Consider the following 25,954-nt stretch of genomic DNA (forward strand, 5'->3'; position numbering starts at 1 on the left):
AACGATGTTCATAGTGTATTAAAATACCTATTTATAGATCTAATTGCAGTAGGTTGCTAGTGTTATTAATTGAATATTGTTCACAAGCTCCAAATAGTAAACAGAAATTTATTGAAAGAATCACAACAGCAATGTATTTATAGTTGAATTATAAGAAGAAACCAATGCAAGCCATGTCACGTATAAAACAGCGGCAACAGATAAATGGTCTGCGCTTTTTTTTGTGCTAATGAACCCTAATGTGTGTGAAACAGACCAGAAAATAAGATTTTATAGTCTCATTCACACTCTCCTCCCACTTCAGCTTCAGCCTAAAATCAATATGATCTCACAGTGCTGTCCACTACATAACACAAGGATGGCATCCAAGAGATTTACAGAGACTTGTGATTCAGTTCCAGGAAGATGTGGTTTGAGTAGTGCTTCAGTTTACCTGGTACTTACCACATGAAGTACTAAATAAAAATATGCCTGTAGGACAATTCTAGAGACAAAAGCAGATCTTGAAAATCGTTTCCAGCAGATTCCTTAAAGCTTTTTACTAGAGCTACTTAACAGTAAGCAGAATACTGTGTCCTCTGACCTTGTTGACTTATAGACCAATGCCTCCTGACTGGCATAGCCACACTAACCATCAGCCCTGCTTTAAGAACAAACCAGCAGTCTGCATGCCAAGCCAAGCCAAGGCAGTGATCCTGAAAGATTCTTTTTCAATCCAGAAAGATTGATCAAAAATGTTTGTTTTTATTGTGGGCTAGAGGGCTAAAAGCATTCATTTTTCAATTCCAATGTTATGGTAAATTAACAATAGGCGACATTTGTTTTAACTTTTCATGGTAAGTTTCATGCTCAGGAAAGCAAAAGATTAACTGCTGCACTAGCAAGCCATGTGAGAGCTTTCCCAAACCACTGTCATCTTGAGGCTAGCCTACCCCGTGGCTTTTCTTGACCAGAGCACAGGCGCTAACTCCTGGCTGGAGCACCCACAGGGAAAAATTGGTGGGTGAGCTCCATGGCCCACCTCCCCCCCCCCCCAACACACACCCTACCCCACCTCCGCCTCCTCCCCTGAGCACGCCACCGCGTCCTGCTTCTCCCCCCATCCCTCCCAGCGCTTGCGCCATGAAACAGCTGTTTCACGGGGCAAGCCTGGGAGGGCGGGGGAGGAGGGGGGAACGTGGCACACTTGGGGGAGGAGGCAGGGCTGGGGCGGGGATTTGGGGAGGGGCAGTGTTAGGGTGGGGACTGGAGCACCCACTGGCGCAGAAAAAAAGTTGGCACCTGTGGATCAGAGACTGCAAGAGGTGCTGAATTGTGTGGCAGGTTATGTGGGCAAAAGAAGAAATCAAGTTCATTTTACTTGGGAAAATACCATCTTGCAAAACCAAAAACACCACAAAAACAAAAAAACAGACTGCCTTCATGAGACAGACCTCTTTGGTATTTGATCTAGATGTAATCTAGGTATTCTTTGGAAGTGCTTTTTGCTAAAACAATGGAACTCTAATTAGTGATCTAATTGGGACTAGGGCTAGATCAAATAACCAAAAAAAAAAAAAAACTTGGATAAACCTCAGAATGGGCAGCCTGGGCTCCTGCTATCAGCCCCAATGGCTAGGGCTCTGCTGTTTTAATTTTAAATACATTTGTTTTAAATAATTTTACCTCTCCACATTAGAGGTAGAACAGCACATCAGTTCCTAAAGCTAGGATCCAAACCATGTGTCTGATACATCACAACATCTGAAATGCACTTGGAGGGTCGGGGGGAGGAAATCAGCTTTTCTACTATAGATACATTAATATTAACAGAAAATGCATTTCGTCCTTCCCTGCACCTGCCTGGTAGTTGGAATACGTTTATAAAGAACGGTAAATGTGTTCGCCATCTTCTGAACATCTGCTAAAAGGCAGAGTTTTCCAAGCTATTCTTATGGTCAGTGGGATAACAACCTGGGTTAGTGTCAAAGAGCCTGTGGCTGTGAAGAAGCCTAATTAAACACCTTGACTGTTCATTGGCCCAGGTTTGTAGTTCGTACTCTGGCAAAACTCACTTTGTCTCAGTAAAAACTACAGGATTAAATGTAGGTTCATCTTTTGTAATATCTAGACAAATAGCACCAAGAGAAAACTTCTAGGGAGCTTCTGACCTGGCACCCACCACTTCCAAGCTTCAATATGGATATTTACTGGTTGGGATCACACTCAACTATAGATCATTTTGGATTTCACCTGTTGCTGCTGCTAGTGGTTCACATTGGTCAAGGATGCATCCTTTGCTTCATACTACCTCCCTCATTATCTTTAAGAAAGGCTGGAAAAAGGACAATTACCTTTGGTCATAGGAAAGGTACAGTTAATCCATTATCTTTATCAGGATGCCACTGTTCTCTTGTCTGCATCCCAGAAATTTTGGATCTTGCATTCTAAATAAACATTTTCTATGTACATAATAACTGTGTCACATGCTTTAAACCCTCAACTAGTTACCTTCATTATTTCATGTCCATTTCTAAATTGTACACTTAAGTTCTTAATCAAGCTGCCATTATATTATCTGATGCATTTGAGATTAAATAAGCCTCTTATTCCTCTAAAGTATTAATATATGTCCTACTGTGCATTAATTTTATCACAACTGGTCATTTAATCTAACTGGTAAATGTTATAAAGTTTGTGGATGATACCAAGCTGGGAGGGGTTGCAAGTGTTTTGGAGGATAGGATTAAAATTCAAAATGATCTGGACAAACTCAAGAAATGGTTTAAAGTAAACAGGATGAAATTCATTAAGGACAAATGCAAAGTACTCCACTTAGGAAGGAACAATCAGTTGCACACATACAAAATGGGAAGGAGTACTGCAGAAAGGGATCTGAGGGACATAATAGTTTTCAAGTATGTAAAAGGTTGTTACAAAGAGAAGGAAGGAAAATTGTTTTTCTTAACCTCCGAGGCTAGGACAAGAAGCAACGGGCTTAAATTGCAACAAGGGAGCCAAGCTGGCCATTAGGAAAAACTTCCTAAATGTCACGGTGGTTAAGCACTGGAATAAATTGCCTAGGGAGGTTATGGAATCTCCATCATTGTAGATTTTTAAGAGCAGGTTAGACAAAATACCTGTCAGGAATGGCCTAGATAATTAGTCCTGCCATGAGTGCAGGGGACTGGACTAGATGATCTCTCAAGGTCTCTTCCAATTCTGTGATTCTATGTCAAAACAATTAAAAGCAGTCTGCTAATCTTTTGACCCAGTGTAACCTACAAGAATTTAATTCCCGTCCCTTAAAAATTACTATGCATCTTTTTATGTTATAATTATAATGTATTAGGAAAAAATGATCAGAGATGGACAAAAAAGTTATGATTTAAAAAAACAAAACCACCAAAAAAAAACAAACAAAACAAAACAAAAACACACTTACCTGCTATGCTTGCAAATATTTCACTGAATCCAATCAGTACATATTGAGGAATCTGCCACCATATTGGCAAATCAGCAGCATAATACGTAACATTTCCAATTGTCTGATTAATTGTTTTAACCTTTACAATACTCAGTCTGTTGCCTTCCAAAATTCCTAAAAGAAAAAAAAAGAATCCTAAAATGCAAAAGCTATTTCTTCATACGTAGGACTAAATTACGATCAAATTACTGCATGACATGATTACCTGAACCATGCAACAAAAGCTTAGGTACCAGGAATAAGTACTTCGTAATATTCACATATCAAGCATTACATAGTCTACTTTTGCTATTACTATTTCAGAAAAAAATCCAGTTTCTCCGCCACAGGATTACAGTTACTCTATTCTTATTTATCAGCTATAATTACACAAATCTTTACCCCATTTCAGGTGGATTAGCTCACAGAGTCTTCTAATACAAACTTAAGAGTGTTTTTTTTTTTTTAAAGGCAATCTCACTTCTGCAAACTACTCCTTTGCAAAGTTGAATTATTTCATCTGCAAGCAAGAAAGTATACATCAGTGACTATATTACTTTTTAAAAATGGTCACCAGTGCTACACGAATGTTGTTTACCATATTCATAATGGTTTACTGTTGATCGCTTACATTTACATAGCACCTTTCATCACAGAGAATTCCAAAGCTGTTTACAAGCTGATTTACAAGTTATACTGTACATGGAAATCACATTAGTATCTGCATTTCAGTGTCATGCAGAGTGTGAAATGCAACAATAGTTTAACAGTGCTCATCAGTGCAACAGGACACTTCAGAGCAGAAAGTAAATCTTATCCCAATGAAATTGTAGGGGAAATTTCAGCAGTTAGCTTACAGTTTACCCAGACTGAAATTAGGCATACTGCTACAAAGAATGCTTGGGCTCTTTAATAACCACAAGTGACCAGGGCTTCTATTTTATGCCTCATCCAAAAGAATACACTTCCAATTACCAGTAGCACGGAGCCCACCACCCAACCAATTTGGTACACTAGCTCATTGCTATTTCAAAAGGGAAGAGCAGGACCTATTGAATCATTAACACTACTTTCCTGAAGTACTCCGGTTGTACGGGCAGGTCTCCATCCGAGTGCAGATAAGGATCAGCCCTGTTTAGGTTAGAAGATCAAGATCTGACCTTATACCCAAGCAGCAAAACAATGGAATAATAAATAATAAATAATAATAAAGATTTCATACATCTGCAGCATACCATGTATAAGGCACTGCTGGTACACTGTGCTTAAAATGACTAAGTATAGTAATCAATTTCCTCACTTTTATCTGATCCAGATAAAAAGCAGTGGATGCACTACCCAGACAGGTGCCATAATGCTGAGTCCCTGATAAGATAAATCATGTATATGACATCAGCCCAAGTTTTTTTTTTTTGCGGGGGGGGGGGGGGGGGGCCAAAACAAAAAACTCTGCTCTTGTTTTGAAAGTCTGAATGTGGTGTCAAAACTGAGCAAATGGATTCTAGAATGGAGGTGCCTACAGTTTCATACTAAAGATAATTTTGTAGTTCACTGCTGTGCAATAGCTGTGCTGGGGCTCGAGCTCTGGGAGTGAGCCAAAAGGTTCAAGCATGCTTATATGTGCAGTAAGTGGTCTGTAACGTGCTCTTGAGAAAGGTGGAAAGCTTCCTGTATCATAGCACAAGTTTAACCATTAATGTTAGTTAAGAATCAATTGCAGAAAAGAAAGCTCCTAACTGTTTTATAGTCTATTATATTGAAACAGCAGGTGGGGGAAAATGGATACTATTAATCCTGAAACTCCTTCAGTTATATCTTGTGGTGCAACTACCTCCTGGAACACATTTCAAAATACTTTCCCCTGTAACAACCAGGGTCCAGACACCCGAAGGAGACAATAGGGGTGCAAATCCCAAATAATAAGCAATTGCATCAACGGGTTGTACGCAATGTTATTGTGTAGAAAAATGTCAAGTAAGATCTTTTATGAAAGGCTGTAATGTTCTGAACTTGATGGTCATCACAAGATATGTATGCAGATTGTGGTTATGAACATATGTATATTGAATAATATGTTCATGAGCAGTACAACAATTTCAACTACCTCTCAGCAAAGAAAAGCTCCTTCCAAGCCAGTTGTTCTCGCAAAACTAACTTCAAATAACCATCCATTGTCCAGCCAGAAAAAGACAATGGACGACCATTAGAGTTAATGGGAAGCCATTACATCCACTTGAAACTGAAAAGAAAACCCCTGTCTTGGAACACGAGGGTATGTCTACAACAGCTGCAGCCATGTTGCTGTAGTCAGAAGCTGTAGTAAATCCAGCTTTCTTCCATTGACCTAGTGCTGAGGTTGGCTTAACGACAAGCTTGTCTATGCCTAAGCATTACAGTGGCGCAGCTAGATCGACAGAAGAATTCTTCCATCCTAGTGCTGTCTACACAGGGACTTAGCCCTGGTCTACACTACAAATGTATATATGTATAACTACATCACGCAAGGATATGGAAAAAACCACACGACTGAGCGGCGCAGTAATACCAATGTAATCCCTGCTGTAGATGGTGCTATGTCAACAGAAGGGCTTCTCCCATAGACACAGGTAGTGTCTTCACTAAGCACTACAGTGGTGCTGTAAGTATAGACAAGCCCTTAGCTTGGCTTCACTACGCCGCTCAGAGGTGTGGATTTTTCATACTCCTGAGCAACGTAGTTATGCCAACCTAACTTTTTTAGTGTAGACCAGGGCTACACTTAAAAAAGCTGCAGTGGTGCAGCACTTCAGTGAAGGTGCTACTACGCTGACAGGAGAACTTCTTGATGTAGTTAATCAGTGTAGTTAATCCACCCCTCAAGAGGCAGCAGCTATATGGATGGGAGAAGCACTGTCTCTGCTGGGGTTAGGTCGGTATAACTACATCCTTCAGGGATTTTTCACACCTCTGAACAACATAGTTATATGAATGTAAGGTTACAGTGTAGACCTGGCCTCAGGTGTGTCAATTTTTTACATCCCATAGCAACGTAGCTAGGTCAACCTAAGTTTTAGGTGTAGACCAGCCCTCAGAGAGGAGGGAATTTCCCCCACCGTGAGGCACCACAATCTAAGAGAAAGAAAAAAAATGCAAACCCTTAAAAGAGAAGGAAGTTGAAGTGAAGGACATCCAGAAACTGAGGGCCAGCATTTGTGGAGTGAAACACCAGATTTCCTCTATGACTGTTCAGAGGCAACAGCTAACTTATAGTAGAAAAGGGAATTTAGCTAATATAGAACAGTAAAACGTGAAGTTGCATCTTTATTTCCTGGGTAATTTGTATGTGTTTGCTTTTCCTTACTATTTCATCTCTGAACCAGTGATTTTTCTATGAAATAAACCTTTCGTTTATTCTTACTCCATGCAATATCTCTGTTGTGCAAACTATGTGGCATGTTCCCCCCACCCCGCCCATGATAACTGGGGGCTGTTTTCACACCTTGGGGGATGACAACCAGAGGAGAATGTCTGGTAGTTAAGATCTTGGGGTAGGTGGATTCAAGGAAACTCCTTGTTGGGGTCACCCTGCAAGGAGTAACGAGGCTGGCAAAAGCCAGGATGAGACCTTTATGCTTGTAGGCTGGCTGCTGGAGTCAGGGCTCTGAGCATAGCATTAAGGTACTCAAGGTTACAGGGCAGGCAGCGACAGAGCCCCCTACTAATCTGAGCGATTAAACAAAATGTCATCCCCACAATTTTAAAAAAATACCGGTTTTCATCAACAATGAACAGCTTTAGGGCAAAGGCTGTTCTGAACGCAACATTTTCTTGTGCCAAAAAGCATTCTCTCGTCTATATTTCCCTCATTTCTTTTTAGCTGAACATCTGCCCATCTTTATTGTAGAGATCTTTCATTAGCTGTCCAATGTCATTTCAATGCACCATGCTATACCAAGCAAAAATGTAGCCAGTTTCCTACATTTTAAAAAAAATATGGCAATAGAGACTCTAAAGAACTGACAATTCAGATTGTCACTCTAATTTTAGAATGTTTACAAATAAACTAAGCTGCAAAACCAGTTAAAGTCTTGCTGAAATGTAATTATGTCATATATAATAGTGTGAAAGGACTTCACTTCAAAAGTGTATGGTGATCCTTTATGTATACTATACTCTTCTAGCTATAGGCAACTTCAGCAGATATCTGGCGACCAAGACGTGGCTACTATTTATGAACCTTCAACTTCAGACTAACTTACCATAAATTTCTCTTCAAACCTGAAGATTTTAGAAGCTCGAATCTATTGATTCTTTGTTAGACTGTATTTGAATGCGACAAGTTTCAAGACAAGTTTAAGATTCTTTTAACTATTAAAACTTTCAGATTAAATTCTTGCTGTAATTGTTTAGAGTCTATAAATGAAGTCGATTTTCCAGTTGAATAACCTTAAATACTGCTGCTAAGAATTTACAATAAAATGCATGAAGTAAGCACAGCAGATGTTCATTAAATCTAATCAGTTGTATTTACTCAATTTATAAGGTATTTAAAATAATCTAAACAACCTAATAGGCAGCCTAACTCGTGTCCAGAACTACTGCCAGTTAGGCAAATATATTAAAAATGAAAATAAGGCGCACACAAGTTATTTCCAAGACTGCAGATTAAAGACATTGGCATCTTCATATTGTTCCATATTGTCACCAAGACTTCTGTCTAGAGAAACGGTGGTGGTTTGGTAGTTATGCTGCAGTTTCAGAGTCAAATGAAAATAGCTTTTATAAATGCCAGTTGATTAGCCTGCCCTATAAGATGAAACACTCCATGAATTTTAGACCAATGGGAGTAAATGTGCGTTAATTTCAGCCCCAGAAGTCATCTGACTTGGTTCTCACATTCTAGCTTACTCCAATCTTGACCTCTGGTTGAATTTCTCCACCTGGCTTCACATTAGTTTTTCCTAGCCCAAATGAACCAAAACAACTGGACTTCTGCTGGTGGTTTTAGGCAGATATCACATTCCTAAGTCAGATATTAATCCTGAAAATTAAGTCATCTGAACCTTCTGGTGGGGTTCTATTATATAAAACCAGTCTGCAGCTCAATTACACTAGTGGGGACACGAATTGTGGTTTTAAAGTCAAGTTAAGTAAGAATTTTGAGCCAGCAAGTTCTATTTATAGTGCTGACATTCAACATTTCTGGCATTGTCAACCCCTATTGGCAGAGGGGAACTCTACCCACGTGTTCTCAAGTGCCATAGAATAAGAGAAATATTCTTATTTTAAGTTCAAATGACTTTTACAGTAAGAACTTTACTTGCCCACATACAAAAATGACCTTGGTCTAATAAGGTAATTACCTCTCTCATTGGGAGAAACCTTAATAGCCCTATAAAGTGTCCCTCCCTCTAAAATATAGGAGATTACAAGTGCTGAGATTAATTTATTTAATGCTATAATGCTTTATCAATATGTTCATTATAGTGATACTGGGTGAAGGGTATAGGTTCTATGAAGCATTGCTCAGAGATGTTCAGTTCCACATCAGTAGTGCTTAACAACTTTAAATCATCCTCATAAGCAGATGATTTATGGTTCCAACAGCGATGCCATCTTTTTCCTTTCGTGCAACAGCTAAGCTATTTTACACTACAATAATTCCAAACATTAGGGAACATTAAGGCAAGGGGGAAAAAAAGCCAAAGTCGGAGGAAAGTCTTGCTCAGCAATAAGCCAATTTTATTACTTCAGCTAAAGACAAACAGTTCTAAACAGAGTTTCAAGTTTATTTAATATTTGAAAATCAGACTGTATTAAGGGCAAACACTGATTTTTACAAGTCCTTGTTTTTCCTGTGCTTAACTTTTAAGTGAAGAGATGATTAAAATCAGGTTACAGTGCTTTGGGGCCTCCTTAATATTTAGAATACGGAATCAGAATTTTGCATTTATTTTATGAAGTGGAATTCTTTGCCATCTGATCACCAGCTGTGAGCCAAAACAGGCTGAACTCAGTGATATAATATGGTTGATTATGATAAAAGTAGCTCTTCTGCTACTTTTCAGTATGCTTGACCTTGATAGTAAGCTTACCAGAGAAGACAAATCCCTCATCCTGGAGATTGTTAGTTAACAAACTGCCGCAAGTTACGCTTCTTTAAAAGTTTTAATGTATAACCTTGTTTCAGCAGAAAAATGGTCTAGTAGTTTTACATGATAAATAAAAACGTTAAGGTTTAGCAATAGTGTGTGTAACAGTAACAGTTAGGCACACACATTCATGCAGCCCATCCAAGAGACTCCTGAGCAGTCATCAGTTGAAGACTCCAGAAACATTTTAGATACTCACAACAGGACTCTGCAGAAGTTAATCAAATGTGTATCTAAGTTGCCTTCTTACCTGCTGCAAATGCAGAGCACATCACAAAGAACATTCCAACTGCAATCCTCTTCAAAGATGATGGGAGCAAGCCATTCCTCTTCAGAATGGGGTCCACCACTTTATCCTTTAAGGGTATTAGGATCAGAATAAGCACTGCATCAAACATAGTCAACCAGGCTGCAGGAAACTGAGAACAGAGGAAATGGATTAATTCAGCCATGTTCTACTTACCACCCGATTTGTTCTTCTCTTTAAAAATAGCATCATATTTGTCATGCAATAATGAAAACCTGGGAGAAACCAAAGTATGTGTTACAAGTTACAGACTCACATTAAAATAAAATTGTTCAGTCGTTTCAACACTACATTTAATACATATTTCTTAGTTTAGCTCTTCAGGTTTTACTTAGCTACCGTATTTTACAATTCTGGCTTACAACAGTAAAAAAAGGGTTCCTCTCCCAAGTAAGTAGGATGCCACTGCATGCTCCCACTCCTGGAATTCACATCCACCTGTGCTGAGCTTTGGGAGCTTTCCAGAAAGCAGTGCCCACTGGGGTTGTACAGGCATCCTCTTGCAACATCCAGTGTTCAGAACCAAGATTATAAAAGAGACCAAACTGCCTCAGTTCCTTCTACTGAACCCAGTAGTTTTGAGAGCAGAACTCAGAGGAAGAGGGAAAGGTGGACACAGAGTGTGAATATGAAGAGACTCTCCAAAAGTCACCTGACTCATAAGTCACTGGACTTCTGCTTTGAAAATGATGGCACAGCATGGTTGCACCTTTGGGCATAGTAGGAATGTTACCAAATGGAGTACCTCAGATAACTAGATTGCTGGTTGTTTGCAGATAAAACTGAAAAAGAAGGTCCACTAATCAAACCTTTAAGACTATCAGGATGCACAGTAATATAGTTGGCAGGCACTCTAATGCAAACATCTCAAACACTTAAGAGCCCAATCAGGGAGGCTGGTAAAATTTTCCTTGGAGGAGAGGGGCCGAGCTGAATAGGGTTGTTCCCATTGGTGGGCCGTGGCCCATGCACTTAGAACCCAGCCCCAGCCAAATCTGAGCACCAGGAACAATGCTTAAAGTGAGGGAGGTTGCAGACCCAGAAAAAAAAATGTATTTAAAGATTGAGCCAGGTTACTGAGAGGGGCGGTTTTATAGTAAAGCTGCTGCTGCCTCAGAGCACTCTGCTCACGTCCACTTCCCCTTTAACACAGGTTCAGACACCAGCTGATGCCACCCACCTCCAGTTACTGTCTGCCTTCCCATTGGTGGACTATTTGGGAGATGAGAACAGTGGGCAGGCCATACCTCTGCCAATGGGGAGGAAGTAAGCAGAGCCAGGTGGCATGGGATGCAGCTGAAGCTTGTGTCGATGGGAAACAGAATGGAGCCCTTGGACTGGGAGGAGCCGCCCATTCACTAGGTCAAAACACACAGGCTCAACCACCTCTTTGTCACTCATACAGGGGAGTGGGCATTAACCATAGCTGGATGGCTTAACGGTGGAGCCCCTTCCTTGCTGGTGTGATGGAAGAGTGGCTGTGCCAAATTTGTGTGGCATTGCAACCTGGCACACAGGGTCCTTGCTGCTCCTCGCCTCTGCCTCCACTCAAACTCTCTAATGGGCACAGGTTCCACCACATGGAGTTTGGACGGGGAGCAGAAGCCCATGCATAACACCACGCAGATTTGGTTCAGCTGCCCCTCTGTCATGATAGCTGGCAAGGGGTTTTGGCTGGTAAACACAGATTTGGGGAGACTACGCCCCTCTATCTCTAGCCAGCTGCTACCTACAGGCCCCATGCTGCAAGCCACCTGGGTGTTCAACACTAATGAATTTCAATGGGAGTGATTAGATTATGCTATCACTTCTAAACAGAGCTCCAATGAGCTTCAGAGGGCTGACAGAGCCAGACTCATCACCTGAACCATCACAGGATAGAACAAAAAATGAATAACTGATAGAATGTCATGATCAGTGCTGCCTCTTTGAGGGAGGAGCTTTAGCATCTTAACACTTGCTTTCTGTATGTCTTGAAACGTGCTTAATAGAAAATTTATTATCCTGAGGGAGCTTTCATGCTCCATGAAGATCCATCAGAGAACACCTGTCTGTTGAATGACTGATTGTTTACCAGACATGAGTTGCACAAATACTTATATATTATTTAAACAAATACACCACGATGTGTCTAACAGCAATCAAAGGCAATCTTAATGGCAAATATGGTAGAAAATGATTTAACGCAATTAAGTATTCCCTGCTTGTTTATTTTGCTTCCAAAAATGCGTTCTTGAGTCTGACTGTAGGTTTATATTTCCTATCAGTCAACTGTTTCTATTCTAATCATGAGAAATATTCAGTAGACAGGTGCTGTAGCTCTTCCATTAAGATTATGACTTTTCATAGTTCCAACAGCATAGTAGAAAGAGTATTTTACTAATAAAATGCAAAATACAATTAAAATGAAATTATATCTGTCAAATGAACAAAGTCTATTGTGGGATACATTTATCCTTTCTAATTTGCAAGATTCAGTAATTCACAATGAGATTCCCAGTCTACCAAGCTTTAAAATGTTTAGAATCAGTTCTACATGGGCAAACTAAGATATTCCATTAAGCACTAAGGAAATGTTCTTATGCAACTCCAAAAATAGCTTTCGAAATATTCAACCTATCCGACGGCACTATTTCCACTATAAATACTATTCCAACTAGTAAAGTCCAAATGAAAATTTAGAACATTTCCAAGCATCTAACTCTCCAGCCACTGTTTTTGTTAAAGGAGGACTCTAAAAAGCAGAATCTTTGTATATAAAGCCACACGACTGTGCCAGCAACGGGGGACAGTCCATGTAAGTCTAGGAGCCATACATATGATTTGGACCCCTGGAGCGAAGATGCAAAATTTAACATCATTAAATCCTTCTACCATACCAGTCAGGTTTGAGGAGAGGCTGTGTGCACAAGTTAAATAGCATGTGCATAATTAACTCAACTTTGAGTGTTTGAAACCCAGTTGGTTTTATGGAAGCTGCAACCATGGCTAAAGAGACCCACTCGTGACAGAGAATCTCTGCCACATTTAAAGGTGATGTTGTTTCAACCCTCTGGGCTCTGCCTTCTGCGAGTTCTTTTCACCTCTGCTAAGCTGGACTGCTTTTTCTCCTAACTCTGGAGACCTTTCTTAAGCTCTTGTTTTCAAAGGCTGCGGTCTTGTATGACTTCCCATTTGTCCACATCCAAGCCCATTCTTTGAGGTCTTGCTTGCATACATCCTTGAAAACGCAATTTTGGGCCTTTTTCCAGATGCCAATTCGCCATAGAGGATGTCCTCTGGGATGTGTCCATAATTCATTAAGCACACATGCCCCAAGCCAGCAGAGGCATCTCTTTTTGAGGAATGTTTGCATGCCGGGTATGCTGGCCCGCTTGAGCGCCTCAGTGTTAGCGACTCTGTCCCTCCAGGAGATTCCAAAGATTCGACAAAGGCAATGCATATGAAAGCTGTTGAGCCTCTTTTCCAGGTGAGTATAAGGTCCATGTCTCGCTCCCACACAAAAGTGTGCTGATAATGCATGCACAATACATACAGATCTGTATGTGTTCGGTCAGTTTTTTTTGCAATACCCTCTTGTTCAGTCTAAACATCGTTGTGGCAGCTTTTCCAATGCGGATGTTTAGTTCCATTTCAAGTGAGAGATTGACTGTGATAGTGGACCCTAGGTATGTGAACTCATTCACCACTTCAGGTTCATAGTTGATCTTGAGGAAGGGTGCTTCCTCAACTCCTTGGCACATTATGTTCATCATTTTTAGGCTTATGGTAAGCCCAAAGTCTTGGATGACTTTGTAAAAACTGTCCAGAAAGTTTTGAAGATGCACTTCTGTGTGGGTTGTCACTGCTGCATCAGCACCAAAGAGGTTATAGTGGATAAGGGCCTCCTGAGTCTTCATTTTAGATCTAAGTCTTGCAAGATTGAACTCCTTTCCATCAGATCTTGTGTGCAAGTAGATTCCCTCAATTGAGGAACCAAAAGCTTGTTTCATTAGGAAGGAGAAGAAGATCCCAAACAGAGATGGGCAAGTACACAGCCTTGCTTAACTCTGCTGTGAATCTGGAAAGCCTCAGAGACTGAGCCATTGTATTGAACTGTGCCAAACATGTTTTCATGGAAGGATAGAATTATGCTTAAGAACTTGCGGGGGACAAGAAGTTACCTTAAAAATTAATTCAACAACTAATGCTTGAAATTTTTTTTATTCCATATAGCACTCTGGTGTTCCAACTATTTCAAGACATGGATTCAAAAGACTTGAATGATTTACTGTTCAAACTGTTAAATATTTCCAAACAGATCAAATTTGCAAGATTATGGTTAAAGGGACCATCACATACTCTGGAAAATAAAAATTCTTAAATTCTGCTGACCTGATCATCTTTTTGCTTGCCACTAAAGAGAGTCAGCAAGAGTGGTCTAAAACAAATGATTAAAAAATATTAAAAATTGATTTTTAAAGTTAAATAGGTTTAATTTTTAAAATACATTTGATATTAAAACAAATTTCATTTAAATACCAAAAATATTAAGCAATACATGTTTACTGCCAAGTTTTAAAGAAAGTCAAAGCACTGAATGGGTGGAAGTCACTAGTTAAGCACCTGACACCAGAATTTGTTGAAGTGCTAAATTAGGTTTTTGGCAGGTGCAGAGGGAATATTTATTCAATTACTCGTTCATTTAAAGTTAAAAACCCAATTAAGAATTGAAAAAGTAGGAAAAATTGTTTCTCTTCCAATCTCTGAATAGAAACTAGATGGGAAGCGGTGTGATCTACTAGTTCTAAAACTCTGAAGGTTATGGTGACCAAAAAAAAACAGTTCAATTCATTAGCTACAGATATTTCCTTTGTTTATTAAATCAGTTAGCTTTAAATGCAAAATGGTTTGATACATTTTTTGGATACATAAGAATTTTTTTTTATCATCACTTAAGGCAGTTTTATTTAACAAAAAAGCATTTCAAATGTTTTTGTACATTTTAATTGAATCTGAATTACCATCCAAATCACAAATAAAAAAAAGTTAGTCTATTTAATAGAAAATGGTGAATGATGCATTTTGTAACATAAGAATTACGAAACTAAATAAATGTAAGTTAAATTATATAATTGCTTATATAAATGTGTGTAGATATATATCCTCCTGGTTAGCAAAAGGTACTAAATTTAGCGTGAAGGCTATATTTAGTTGCAAATCAATGTGTATTAACGGTTATCAAATAAACAGGAACAACCTCTCTTTTTGGAAAATAAATAAAGAGTACAAATGCAAAACAAGATTGAAATTTATTTAAATCAAGGTTTCAGGCTTATTTCAATCAAAATTAAAATCAGTGGCTTTAAAATCACTGACTGAATTCAATCTACTCCATTCAGGAAAATTTTCACACAGCTGATTGTGCCCCCCCCACCCCCCAAAAAACGTGTTTAGCGTAACCAACTTTTACTATCTCACCACAACATTAAACAGTATCACAAAACTTGAACAAAAAGACTGATTTGGATAATACAGTTAAAAAAAAAAGTAGAAAGTTTTTTGGAATTACTGAATTTGATAATGGACAACAGAATGAACAAGTGTCATCAGCACTGCTATATTTTATACAATTAAATCCCAAGTTTTTCCAGAGACTCACTCCTTCCCATTTCTACATATCAGGAGTTGGGAAATTGAGAGTATGCACATATTTTTATATATTCCACTATTTCCATATCAAGAAACTGTGTACAATCTTTATCCTGTTCACTTTAGACAAATACTATAATGCTTACATTGAATGTTGTGTGCATCTTTTTCTAAGAAAAATGTAGCTCTGATGAGTCATGACTCAAATGCTCTTTTACTTAGCTACCGCAAATCATCATAGCCTGATGGCTAAGAGCAAGTCTGATAGCTTGAAAAGAGAGACTACACATGTACACATTTTTAGAAATGTAGTGTTGTATGATGCCTTTGATATCACCCAAATAGAAAAAAAGTGATAAAACCACAAACCTACTTTGAGATGGTTTAAAAATATATTTGCAGAGTTATTTTTAAGATTTCAGATTGAAGCAGCAAAAGGGCTGCAATGGAAGCACTGCAGAAAATGGAGCTGACATTCACTTACAGAGTGGCTGGTAGAAGAACCATTTAAAATATCAAGACAGACACACTTGGATGATGTTCCACTATCCATGCCGCAAATTCCACACTATTAAACACTAAATACAACTGAACTAATTTTTAAAGCCACAGTTTAAAGTTAGAAGAAATGGTCTTATGGTATGAGTGGCATTTTCAACTAAAGCTAGTAATAATCTTCATTGCTTATTTGAACTCAGGGCCGGCTCCAGGCACCAGCTCAGCAAGCAGGTGCCTGGGGCGGCCAAGGGGAAGGGGCAGGAAGTCGGGCTCTTCAGCGGAGGGTCCCTCTCAGAGGGAAGGACCTGCCACTGAATTGCTGCAGAAGAAGAAAGCGGCGAGGTGGAGCTGCCGCCAATCACGATTGCGGCTTTTTTTTCCCGGAGCCGGCCCTGTTTGAACCAATTCAATTTCTGAACCTAACATTCCGCTTACCAAAATATAAAGGAGCCAAAGGCTAGACTAAGTCTCTGACTGATCACGTTTATTCCCAAAGCAGAAACGCACACTTACAGTATTTTTAAAGTTACAGTGCATCTCTAGAGTCACTAGGTTAGGGGTGTGTACACACAGCCTTCTGTAATTTTTTTCCTTTAAGTTAGAGGAAAACTATTCATTTTGTTCAGCCTAGCAACCAGGAAGCTCAAACATGACAGTTTAAGTGAGGCTTAATTAATATTTGAAAAAGCTCTGAGACTGTCTCATGAAAAAAAACTATAGAAATGCAAGTATTAATATTAATAAAGAAGGGTTTCATAGTAAGAATAAAGTACCCGGTAAAACTACCAGGGACCTATGGTCAAGTTAAAATAAACTGTGCTCTATTTAAATGGACATCTCAAATTTGGCCCAAAGTTTGATCATGCTTAGTTTAAATTTAACAAACCTTGGACTAATGAAAGTATTTCCATTGTTAAAAATTTCTATTGGAAATTACATTAACATTCCCCTCCACTAACTGAAACTCAAACACTGTAGCACTAAAAAACTGGAAGTTAAATTGACATAATCACTGCCACCGTTCAAGTTAAGGGCAATTTAAAAATAAGCAGCAGAAAATTAGTGAACAGAATTTAAAAAAAAAAAACTTCACTTTTCATCATCTAACATGTTATTAGTAGTAACATAGCTGAGGAAAAAATTTAAAAAATAGATTTAAGTTGACTGCATCCCTTTCAGCATGCAGAAGTCTCAGAACACTTTAAGTTTAACTTATTAACTCTATCTAATCAGGCAAACAGAAGCCATAGGTTGCTGAGAAGTTGGTTTGATGCACCTAACCAATTTTACTTCCATTTATGAGATCATTTTTAAGACTTAGAAGAGGATCAAAACACAAAGATGGTTTTCAAAAATTTAATGTTACTTTAATTTTACTTTTATTTGCATTTTTGAATAAAAACAATGAAAGCAATTGTGACCTATTCATATTACTAAATTTATGCCAGGGGTTTAATTTCAAAGGCATATTTAGTAAGCCTGGTAATTAATTTATACTGATAAATTGTGTGTAAAATGGAAATGATGATTGTTTCAGTAACCACTTCGTTAGACTTTGCAAGCTCTTCTTTGAAGTTGGCTCCATAACGTCCTTCAATATGCTAGATTATCCACGTTACCTCCAATTACTGATTAACCAAGATAAAATGCAAATATAAATAAGGGTATGTCTACACTGCAATTAAAAACCTGCAGCTGGCCCAACCCAGCTGACTCAGGCTAAGTGGCTGTTTAATTGCAACGTACAAGTTTGGGCTTGGGCCCAACTCCAAATGTCTATATTGCAATTCAGCAGCCCCACAGCCCAAGCCCCATGAGTCTGAGTCAGCTGGCACAGGTCAGCTGTGGGATTTTCATTGCAGTGTAGATGACCTGTGCTTCACTTTTACCGTGAGTTATCTTACTGAGTTAGTGGGACTACTTGTGTGCAGTGTTCTCTCTAATTCTTTTTTGTGCACCAACATGGAGGTAATGTGTGGAGGGGGGGGCTCAGGGCTGAGGTGTGGGCTCCAGCTGGGGATGCGGGCTCTGGCATGGGGCCAGGGATGAGGGGTTTGGGGTGAAGGCTTCCCCAGAGGGAGGGACTCCCCCCCCACAGCCCACTGCAGTGGCAGCTCCGGCAGGGCCCGGCCAAGGGAGAGGCGCCTCTCCCTGTCTGTGCAGCCCTTGATAGTCTGCCATGCAGCTTACAGGGAACTTAGCTTGTGTGTATTTAAAGGCCTCTTCTAATGGGCGTATTTTGCCACCAAGGAACATGGAGACTCCTGCTGAAGTCAGTGGCAGCTGCCTGCACGCAATCAAAAGCAAAACTGGGCCCTTAAGATAGTAACCACAGATACAGTCTCATATTTTACATCTGCAGGGCTCCGACTGACTTATACTTGCTTAATTTAAGAATAGATTCAGGGGTCACTGTAGAGTCAATTCCTCATGTACTTCACTGGAATTTTTATGTAGGTAAGGACTGCAGTATCATGAACGTTTAGTAGGGCTGTCGATTAATCACAGTTAACTCACATGATTAAAAAAATTAATCACGATTAATCACACTGTTAAACAACAGAATCAAATACATTTCAATTGGTAACATTAATATTTTTAATTGATTGACAGACCTAAGGGTTTACTTTTGAAATATGCCTAAACAAACAAAACAGCATGCAGAAGATTAATGCCTATATTTAAGTTAATAAAAATTAAGTTTAGTTAGGTAAATTACAATTCTACTACTTAATGTTAGGAAATACAAATTTCAGCTTTGTATTGGAAAATTGACACTACAATGAAGCTACCCTACAGACTTTATTTAACCCCAACAAAAGCAATTAGTGTCCATATCATCACTTGTTATTTTGGACCATTAGCTTAGCTCAGGGAGTTTCAACTCAACAAAACAAGTTAAAAACAACAAAAAGTACCCTCCACATTTTGCCCAACTTACCGTATGAATACGAGAGGTAACGTTTGAAATTTCAGGGATTTTCAAATGTAGACTCTGTAAAACGTATGTAGTCTGCATCTAACATTAAGAAAAATTAGTTGACATTGTTACTTGATAAAGTCATACTCTGAAGCGAAACTACTTAAAATGTCAGTGACTCACAAGGAATGCATTTGTATGTACTAGAGAGTGGTTCAAAACAAGGGTTTCCAGTGAGACCGTGCCACATCTCGTCAGGCCCAAAATTGGAGTTTTGTAAAAAGCACAAGCTTTTAGAGTCAAAGGCCAGAAGGGACCATCATGATCATCTAGTCTGACCCCCTGCACATTGCAGGCCACAGAACCTCGCCCACCCACTTCTGTAATAGACCCATAACCTCTGGCTGAGTTACTAAAAGTCCTCAAACCATGATTTTAAGACTAAGTTACAGAGAATCCACCATTTACACTAGTTTAAACCTGCACCCCACGCTTTAGAGGAAAGCAAAAAAAAAAAAAAAAAAAAAGGCACGCTGCCAATTTGAACCAGGAGAAAATTCCTTTCTGATGCCGATCAGTTAGACCCTGAGCAAATACAAATTTCAGCTTTGTACTGGAAAATTGACACTACAGTGAAGTTTCCCTGCAGACTCCATTTAACCCCAACAAAAGCAATTAGTGTCTATATCACCACTTGTTATATTGGACCATTAGCTTGGCTCAGACCCAACAAATACACACCTGGGAGAGAATTCTCTGTAGTAGTCCAGAGCCCTCCCCATCTAGTATCCCATCACTGGCTCCTGGGGATATCTGCTATTAGCAATTGCAGATTTCCTACAGTGGCACGTAGCCAGTCTCATCATACCATTCCCTCCATAAACTTATCACATTCAGTCCTGAAGCCAGTTAACGTTTTCTGCCCCCCACTGCTCCCCTTGGAAGGCTGGTTGAGACCTTCACATCTGATAGTTAGAAACCGTCAAACCTAAACTTGTTGATGGCCAGCGATATCCCTTTGTTGTAGTGTCAACACTGGTGCTTAACTTAAATAATTCCTCTCCCCACTTCCTGGTATTTATCCCGCTGACGTATTTACAGAAAGCAAACACATGATCCTTTAGCCTTTGTTTGGTCCTCTCATAAGGCTGGTTCTCCATTCCTATGATCATCCTAGCAGCCCTTCTCTGCACAGTGCACCTATTCCAGTTTGAATTAATCGTTTTTAACCATGGGAGAACAGAATTGCACACAGTATTCCAGATGAGGTCTCACCAGTGCTTTGTATACTGGTACTACCACCTCCCTATCTCAAGTGGAAATGCAATCCTAGGATGCAGCAGGAGGTATTAGCCTTTTTCACAGCTGCATCACATTGGCAGCTCATGTCATCCTGTGACCAACCAATACAACCAAGTCTCTCACTCTGTCTCTTCCAACTGATAAGTCCCCAGCTGATAGAGACTAACAACAAGAATTTTTGCTAAGGCCTTGTCTACACTACCAAATTTTGTTGCCAAAAATTGCCTTTTAGCGACAAAACAGCAAGAACATACATACTACAATGGGACTTTTGTTGCAAAAAACCACCCAGTTTTGGTGACAAAAAACTTCCACCCCTATGAGAGGCTTTTGTCTTTTTCCTTCCCTTTATTGTTGACAAAGGCCCAGTGTAGACACTGCTGATTGTTTTGTCCACAGAACCGGCTTCTGCCAGTATCCCACAATGCCTGCCCCAATTGCTCTGCTCAGTGTTTTGATCTCTGCTGCCCTGCAGGCATGCGCCCCTTCCCTTTAGAAGCTCCGGGAAGTATCTGTGTGCTGCTCCGTTTGTGGAACAAACAAAGAGCAAGTCATTGGAATGCTCCCATTCTGCCCTGCACTAGGAACACAGCAGCAAGCAGACTGCTGCTGCAGGGAGACGGGGACAGACTGCTGTGCTGCTTTGCCATTCCTCAGCAGGGAGAGCTCACAGAGCTGCTCATGATGCTGCTCTCGGGAGCTGAGGGGGTTGTGGGAGAATTTCTAGAGAATCCCAGGATGTGCTGCGATCAGCTCTTCCTTCCCACAACACTGCACTGTGGGATACATACCCAGAGTGCATTGCTCAACCAGCAATGACGGTGTCCCCAGTGTGGATGTGATCTGTCGACAGAGGGAGCAAGGGTGAACACCTTTGACAATTTTTGTTTTGTTGACTTTTGGGCTTTGACAAGTTTTTTTTCAACCAAAACTTGGTAGTGTAGACAAGCCCTTGGTGCATGACCTTGCACTAAAGTATTAAATTTCACTTAATTTCTATTACTCCACTTTTCAAGGTCGTCCAGATCTTGGTGTACAAGACCTAAGAGCAACAGAACCATTCACAGAAAAAAAAATTTAAAATTACTTTTATGTGGAAGTTTTTAAAGCTCTAAACAGCCGTCTAAAGTGTTTGCAACCTATGCTCTGCAGCGTCCTGCCAAGGTAGAGAAATACAGTGAAAGGGACTAAAAGTAAAACTGACTAAACTGTTTTCACTGACAAAGATAAGTGAATTGGAAAAGGAAACAGTTTAATGTTGAAAAGTACATTAGAGATTTACAAATTTTAGCTTTAAGACTCCAATTGTCAGGTTAAAATACACATTTTGAAAATATTCTTTATCCTTTTAGACCATTTATTCATCCCTCAACTTCAAAGGGAATTTTACATTCGTGAAAGACACTACGTAGCAATATACATTTAGATATATGGGCATATTGGTGAACTGATACACCTCGCCCCATGACCATTTTGTTTAAAAAGTCAATGAGCCAGCAAACATTTTGGTCATTACTAAGCACTGGCTTGTTACATAAATTCTAATCACATTGTGCAAGCAAATATACATCTCTGAGAACAGGTTTGGGGTTCACCCCAAACCTAACATAAAAGTCAGCTAGTCCATAATAAAATAAGGCTAGGCAAAAATTGTTAGATTTCCAGCCTCTTTCAGAATTTTAGGCATTAACATTGCTAAACTATTCTATTTAATAAAAAGCTTATGGAACATTTTCCCCAATTATTTTTTAAATGTTCCTTCAAAGTTGATGCTTTTAAGGCAATTTTCAGAGAGGAATGAATTTTTACAGTTTAGACGCAGAGCTGTGATTTAATGATAGAACCTATAGAGCTTCCAATTGCAGTGTTGAGAATGTAAACGTATGGTCTTTATGTTTGGTCAGAGTCACTCACCTGAAAATACACTGTCCAGTAAGGTATAAGAGCCAAAAAGACAGGGATAATCTTGACAAGGGCTTTCACATCTTCCACTTTATCTTCTCTGAACGGCCCTCCATGAGACATCTTCGCCATCTCAAACAGGCTTTGCTTACGAGGCTGCTGAAGCACTTCCTGGATTTCACTTTTGAAAATAAAGTTAAAGTTAATTAAAAACAAAAACAAAAAATCACAAAACTCATGGACAACTTTGTATTGCTTTTTCATCATAAAAACACCTTGTGCGTTTCAGAAGTGGGAACTACTTCTAGATACAGAAGAGAAAACATGCCAGTCAAAGTGGATCAGAAGTGTGTGAAAGGGACAAATTAAACGAAGTATTCATTATAAAAGTTTACTAGACATTTTAAAATCTTTCTCCGTCCCTCGGCATAACTAAGCATTAAAAAAATGCAACATTTGAAAGTGACAACTGGTTTACTGACATCATCAGAAAATAAGTTATTCTAATTTATGCACTTGACTAAATGAACACATGAAATTCTGTGCTGCATGAGGCACCTGAAACTCTACAGTGGCTAGCTGAAGCCACCATTTCACAAGGACCTCATAGCATGTGGAAGACAGTAGCTCTAAGAGGTCATTAGAAAAAGCAATTATACAGCTCAGTTGCCTCATCCAGTCTGTTGGGATACAAAGGGAAATAAAAGCCCTTTTAAAATCAAGATGTGCCCATGGAGAGAGCAAAGCACAAAAGAAAAATGGTTAATTAGTGCTCTGTGAAAAAACGTATTTAGCAAATGCTAGTCCAGAGTCTGAGGTGTGGCCAGATTCACTGGGAGTATGTCTACACTACAGTGGCATAGCTATAGCACTGCAACTGTGCACTGTAAAGTAGATGTTTCCTAGATCAACAGAAGGGGGTTTTCCACTAATGTAGGAAAATCCTTCTATTGACCTAGCCACATCGCCACCAAGGGCCAGGTCGACCTAACTATGGTGTTTAGGCACAAAATTTTTCGTGACATAGCTAGGTCGACATAAGGAAAAGTCGACACTAAAAAAGTTAAGTCAACCCAGCTATGTCCCTCAGGGAGTGAAAAATCCACACTCTGAGTGACAGTTACATCAACCTAACACTGTTTAAACCAGGGGTTAGGTTGGCTTAAGAATTATTTCATCAACCCAGCTACCATCTCTTGGGAAGGTGGATTAACTAAAGTGAAGGGAGAACCCCTCCTGTCGCTGCAGTGAGTGCCTACACTGAAGCGCTACAGTGGGGCTGCTGCAGCATTGCTAGAGAGGACATAGCCTAAGCTATAGGTATAAACCAGGCTTGAAAGGAGAGGAATCACAGGCAAAATTTTGGAGTAGTGGAAGAACAGCAAGTCTGATTTTGCTGTACACAGGGACTAGGATGGAAAACAAGGATCTATTCTTTATTAGGACATATACCCTCAAGCACTCAAAGATCTAAATGAAAGTCAAAGTCTAAAACAGTACAGAATAGACTAGATTCAGAATATGAAGCAGCAGCCAGCCATTAAGCAAAGTGGCTTGAGACCTTAAATTTCAAGTGAGTTAAGCCTGTACCGAAGAGTTTTTTTTTTTGTTGTTTTTTTGTTTTTTTTACAAACCTATTAGTTCGGTGTTCCCTGGATCTCTTTCGTGAGCAACAAGAGTACGCCAGAATCTTAAACATGTCTGTGAAGGCACTGCCATCAGGTGGCTTTGTGATGAAGAAACTCTGACCACACAAAAACACCAAGAACGAAATCCCAATGCAAACTGTTGGGATGATGTATCCAATAACGAAGCTGACATTCTGCTGAATGTATGCAACGCCTCCCAGGGAGACAATAGCTCCCAAATTAATGCTCCAATAAAACCAATTAAAAAATCTTCTTGTGGCTTCTGGACCTCGGTCTTTGACCTGGAAGAGATTAAAAAATAAACAAGTCATTAGTTTTTTTGAAAGGGCTGAAGCCTGTTTATTAAAATTCAGTCAACTACAATACACACTCAAAAGTTAAGTGTAATTTATAGTCAAACTAAAATGACTAACGTGTTCTAGGCTTAATATGGTATTTAATGAAGTCACACTGTACTGTGTTCTCCATGACATCATTGGCCTTCCAATTAAGTTAGTACATATTCAACACATGGACAGAAGAGCTGTACCAGAGCAGACCTACTTTGCTCTTAGTTACAGTAATTACTTCCACAACATTAGTATCTCTTGATTATGGTACATCTCTAAACATGAATTCCTGAAATGAAATGTTCTGACAACTATGCAGTCCATGTAGGATTCAAAATAATGTTCATGTTTTACATTCCAATAAGGCAGTTATAAGTTACCTAAGAATATTATCGTGCTCTAATACACATACTTTAGTTATTACATTTGATTATCTGAATTAAGTTCTCTGCTCTCCAATATCCCACCGGTCAGCTGCAGAGATTTCAACAGCTTTCCTAAAAAAGTGGTCTATAATTATAGGGAAAAAGTCTTAAGAGTAAGCAGCTGACCACTTGAAGAATAAGGCACAAACTTTAAATTTAAATATTATTCCTATTGCAACCGTACTCTAACTCATTTTATAAAAATGCAGTGTTTAGGTTTCAAGAGGTTTATCTTTATCACCAACAGGCCCCACCAAACTGATTACAATAATATATTTCCCCTCGTATGACATAAAAATTGAACATAAAGCTTCTGGCAGAAGAATGATTTAACTGAACATCTCTACAGTCAAGATAATGCTTTTTTTTTAACCTGTGCAATTCCCCCAAGTGCTCCTTATTTTATACTAAATAGTGTAAACAATCACTGCTTCTAGTTAAATCATAGGAGCTCTGTATGATTGCGGCCTTGGCTACACTTGCAAATTTGCAGCGCTGTAGCAGGGTGTGAAAACACACCCTCTCCAGCGCTGCAAATTGCGGCGCTGCAAAGCGCCACTGTGGTCAAAGCCCCAGCGCTGGGAGCGCGGCTCCCAACGCTGTATGTTATTCCCCACAGGGAGGTGGAGTACGGACAGTGCTGGGAGAGCTCTCTCCCAGCGCTGGCGCTTTGACTACACTTAGCGCGGCAGCGCTTTGAAGTGCAAGTGTAGCCATAGCATCAGGACAGGATGTGGTTTACCAGAAGTTAAAATTTGAAGAAAAAAAAATCTTCCCTTTTGTCATGGGATCTCACCCCCACTTTGAGCTTGTGGGTTCAAAGATGGGGACCCGCATGTATTCTTCCCCCACCCTAACCCTTAGGGTAGGATTCCTTCTCGCTGCCACCAGTCAGGTTAACGTGTCTGACGCACTGCCTGTCCCCCAAGCTTCCCCTGGGGAACCCAGATTCAAATCCCTTGAATCTCTACACACAGGGAAGCAGCCCACTTCCCCCCTCCCTCTCCTGCTCTCTCTCTGCTTGGAGACAACTCTTGTCTCCACAGAGTGGCGCCTAGCTTCCTTCCCCTGAATCCACAGGTAAGGAACTTAACCAAGTCCTGAGCTTAAAAGAGTTTATTAAAAGAATAAAAGAAAGAAGAGAAAAAAATACACAATCTCTATGAATCCAAGATAGACATTCATAGGGTCTAATCTTATTAATCCCTGGAGAAATTTCTCCCTTTTCCTCAGTACAAACAATACAGGCAAAATTACGAATAATCAATGCAAACACACAGAATTGCAGACACAGGATTCTTATATGAAATTACCCAGTACTTCTAATACTCACTAGCTTGAATAGAAGAAATTAGTTCAGAAAGATGAGCAGACTTGGTTAAGCGTCTAGACTGGTGTAGTTCCAGACGGCTAAG

The 25,954-nt window shown here is 39.6% G+C and overlaps 1 protein-coding gene across 1 annotated transcript in view; it reads right to left on the reverse strand.

Moving 5' to 3' along the window:
* SLC15A4 (solute carrier family 15 member 4) overlaps positions 1-25,954 on the reverse strand; it is a 56,458-nt gene that overhangs the window by 13,263 nt on the left and 17,241 nt on the right. The window contains exons 2-6 of the mRNA XM_039505478.1: positions 23,771-24,066; positions 22,149-22,317; positions 18,954-19,031; positions 9,827-9,995; positions 3,425-3,580 (exon numbers count right to left, since the gene is read on the reverse strand). Of these exons, the coding sequence (XP_039361412.1) occupies positions 3,425-3,580; positions 9,827-9,995; positions 18,954-19,031; positions 22,149-22,317; positions 23,771-24,066 (868 nt within the window). The remainder of the gene's footprint in view (positions 1-3,424; positions 3,581-9,826; positions 9,996-18,953; positions 19,032-22,148; positions 22,318-23,770; positions 24,067-25,954) is intronic.

This window comes from Mauremys reevesii, linkage group 18 (assembly GCF_016161935.1).
Source record: "Mauremys reevesii isolate NIE-2019 linkage group 18, ASM1616193v1, whole genome shotgun sequence".
In the NCBI taxonomy this organism is placed as follows: domain Eukaryota; kingdom Metazoa; phylum Chordata; order Testudines; family Geoemydidae; genus Mauremys; species Mauremys reevesii.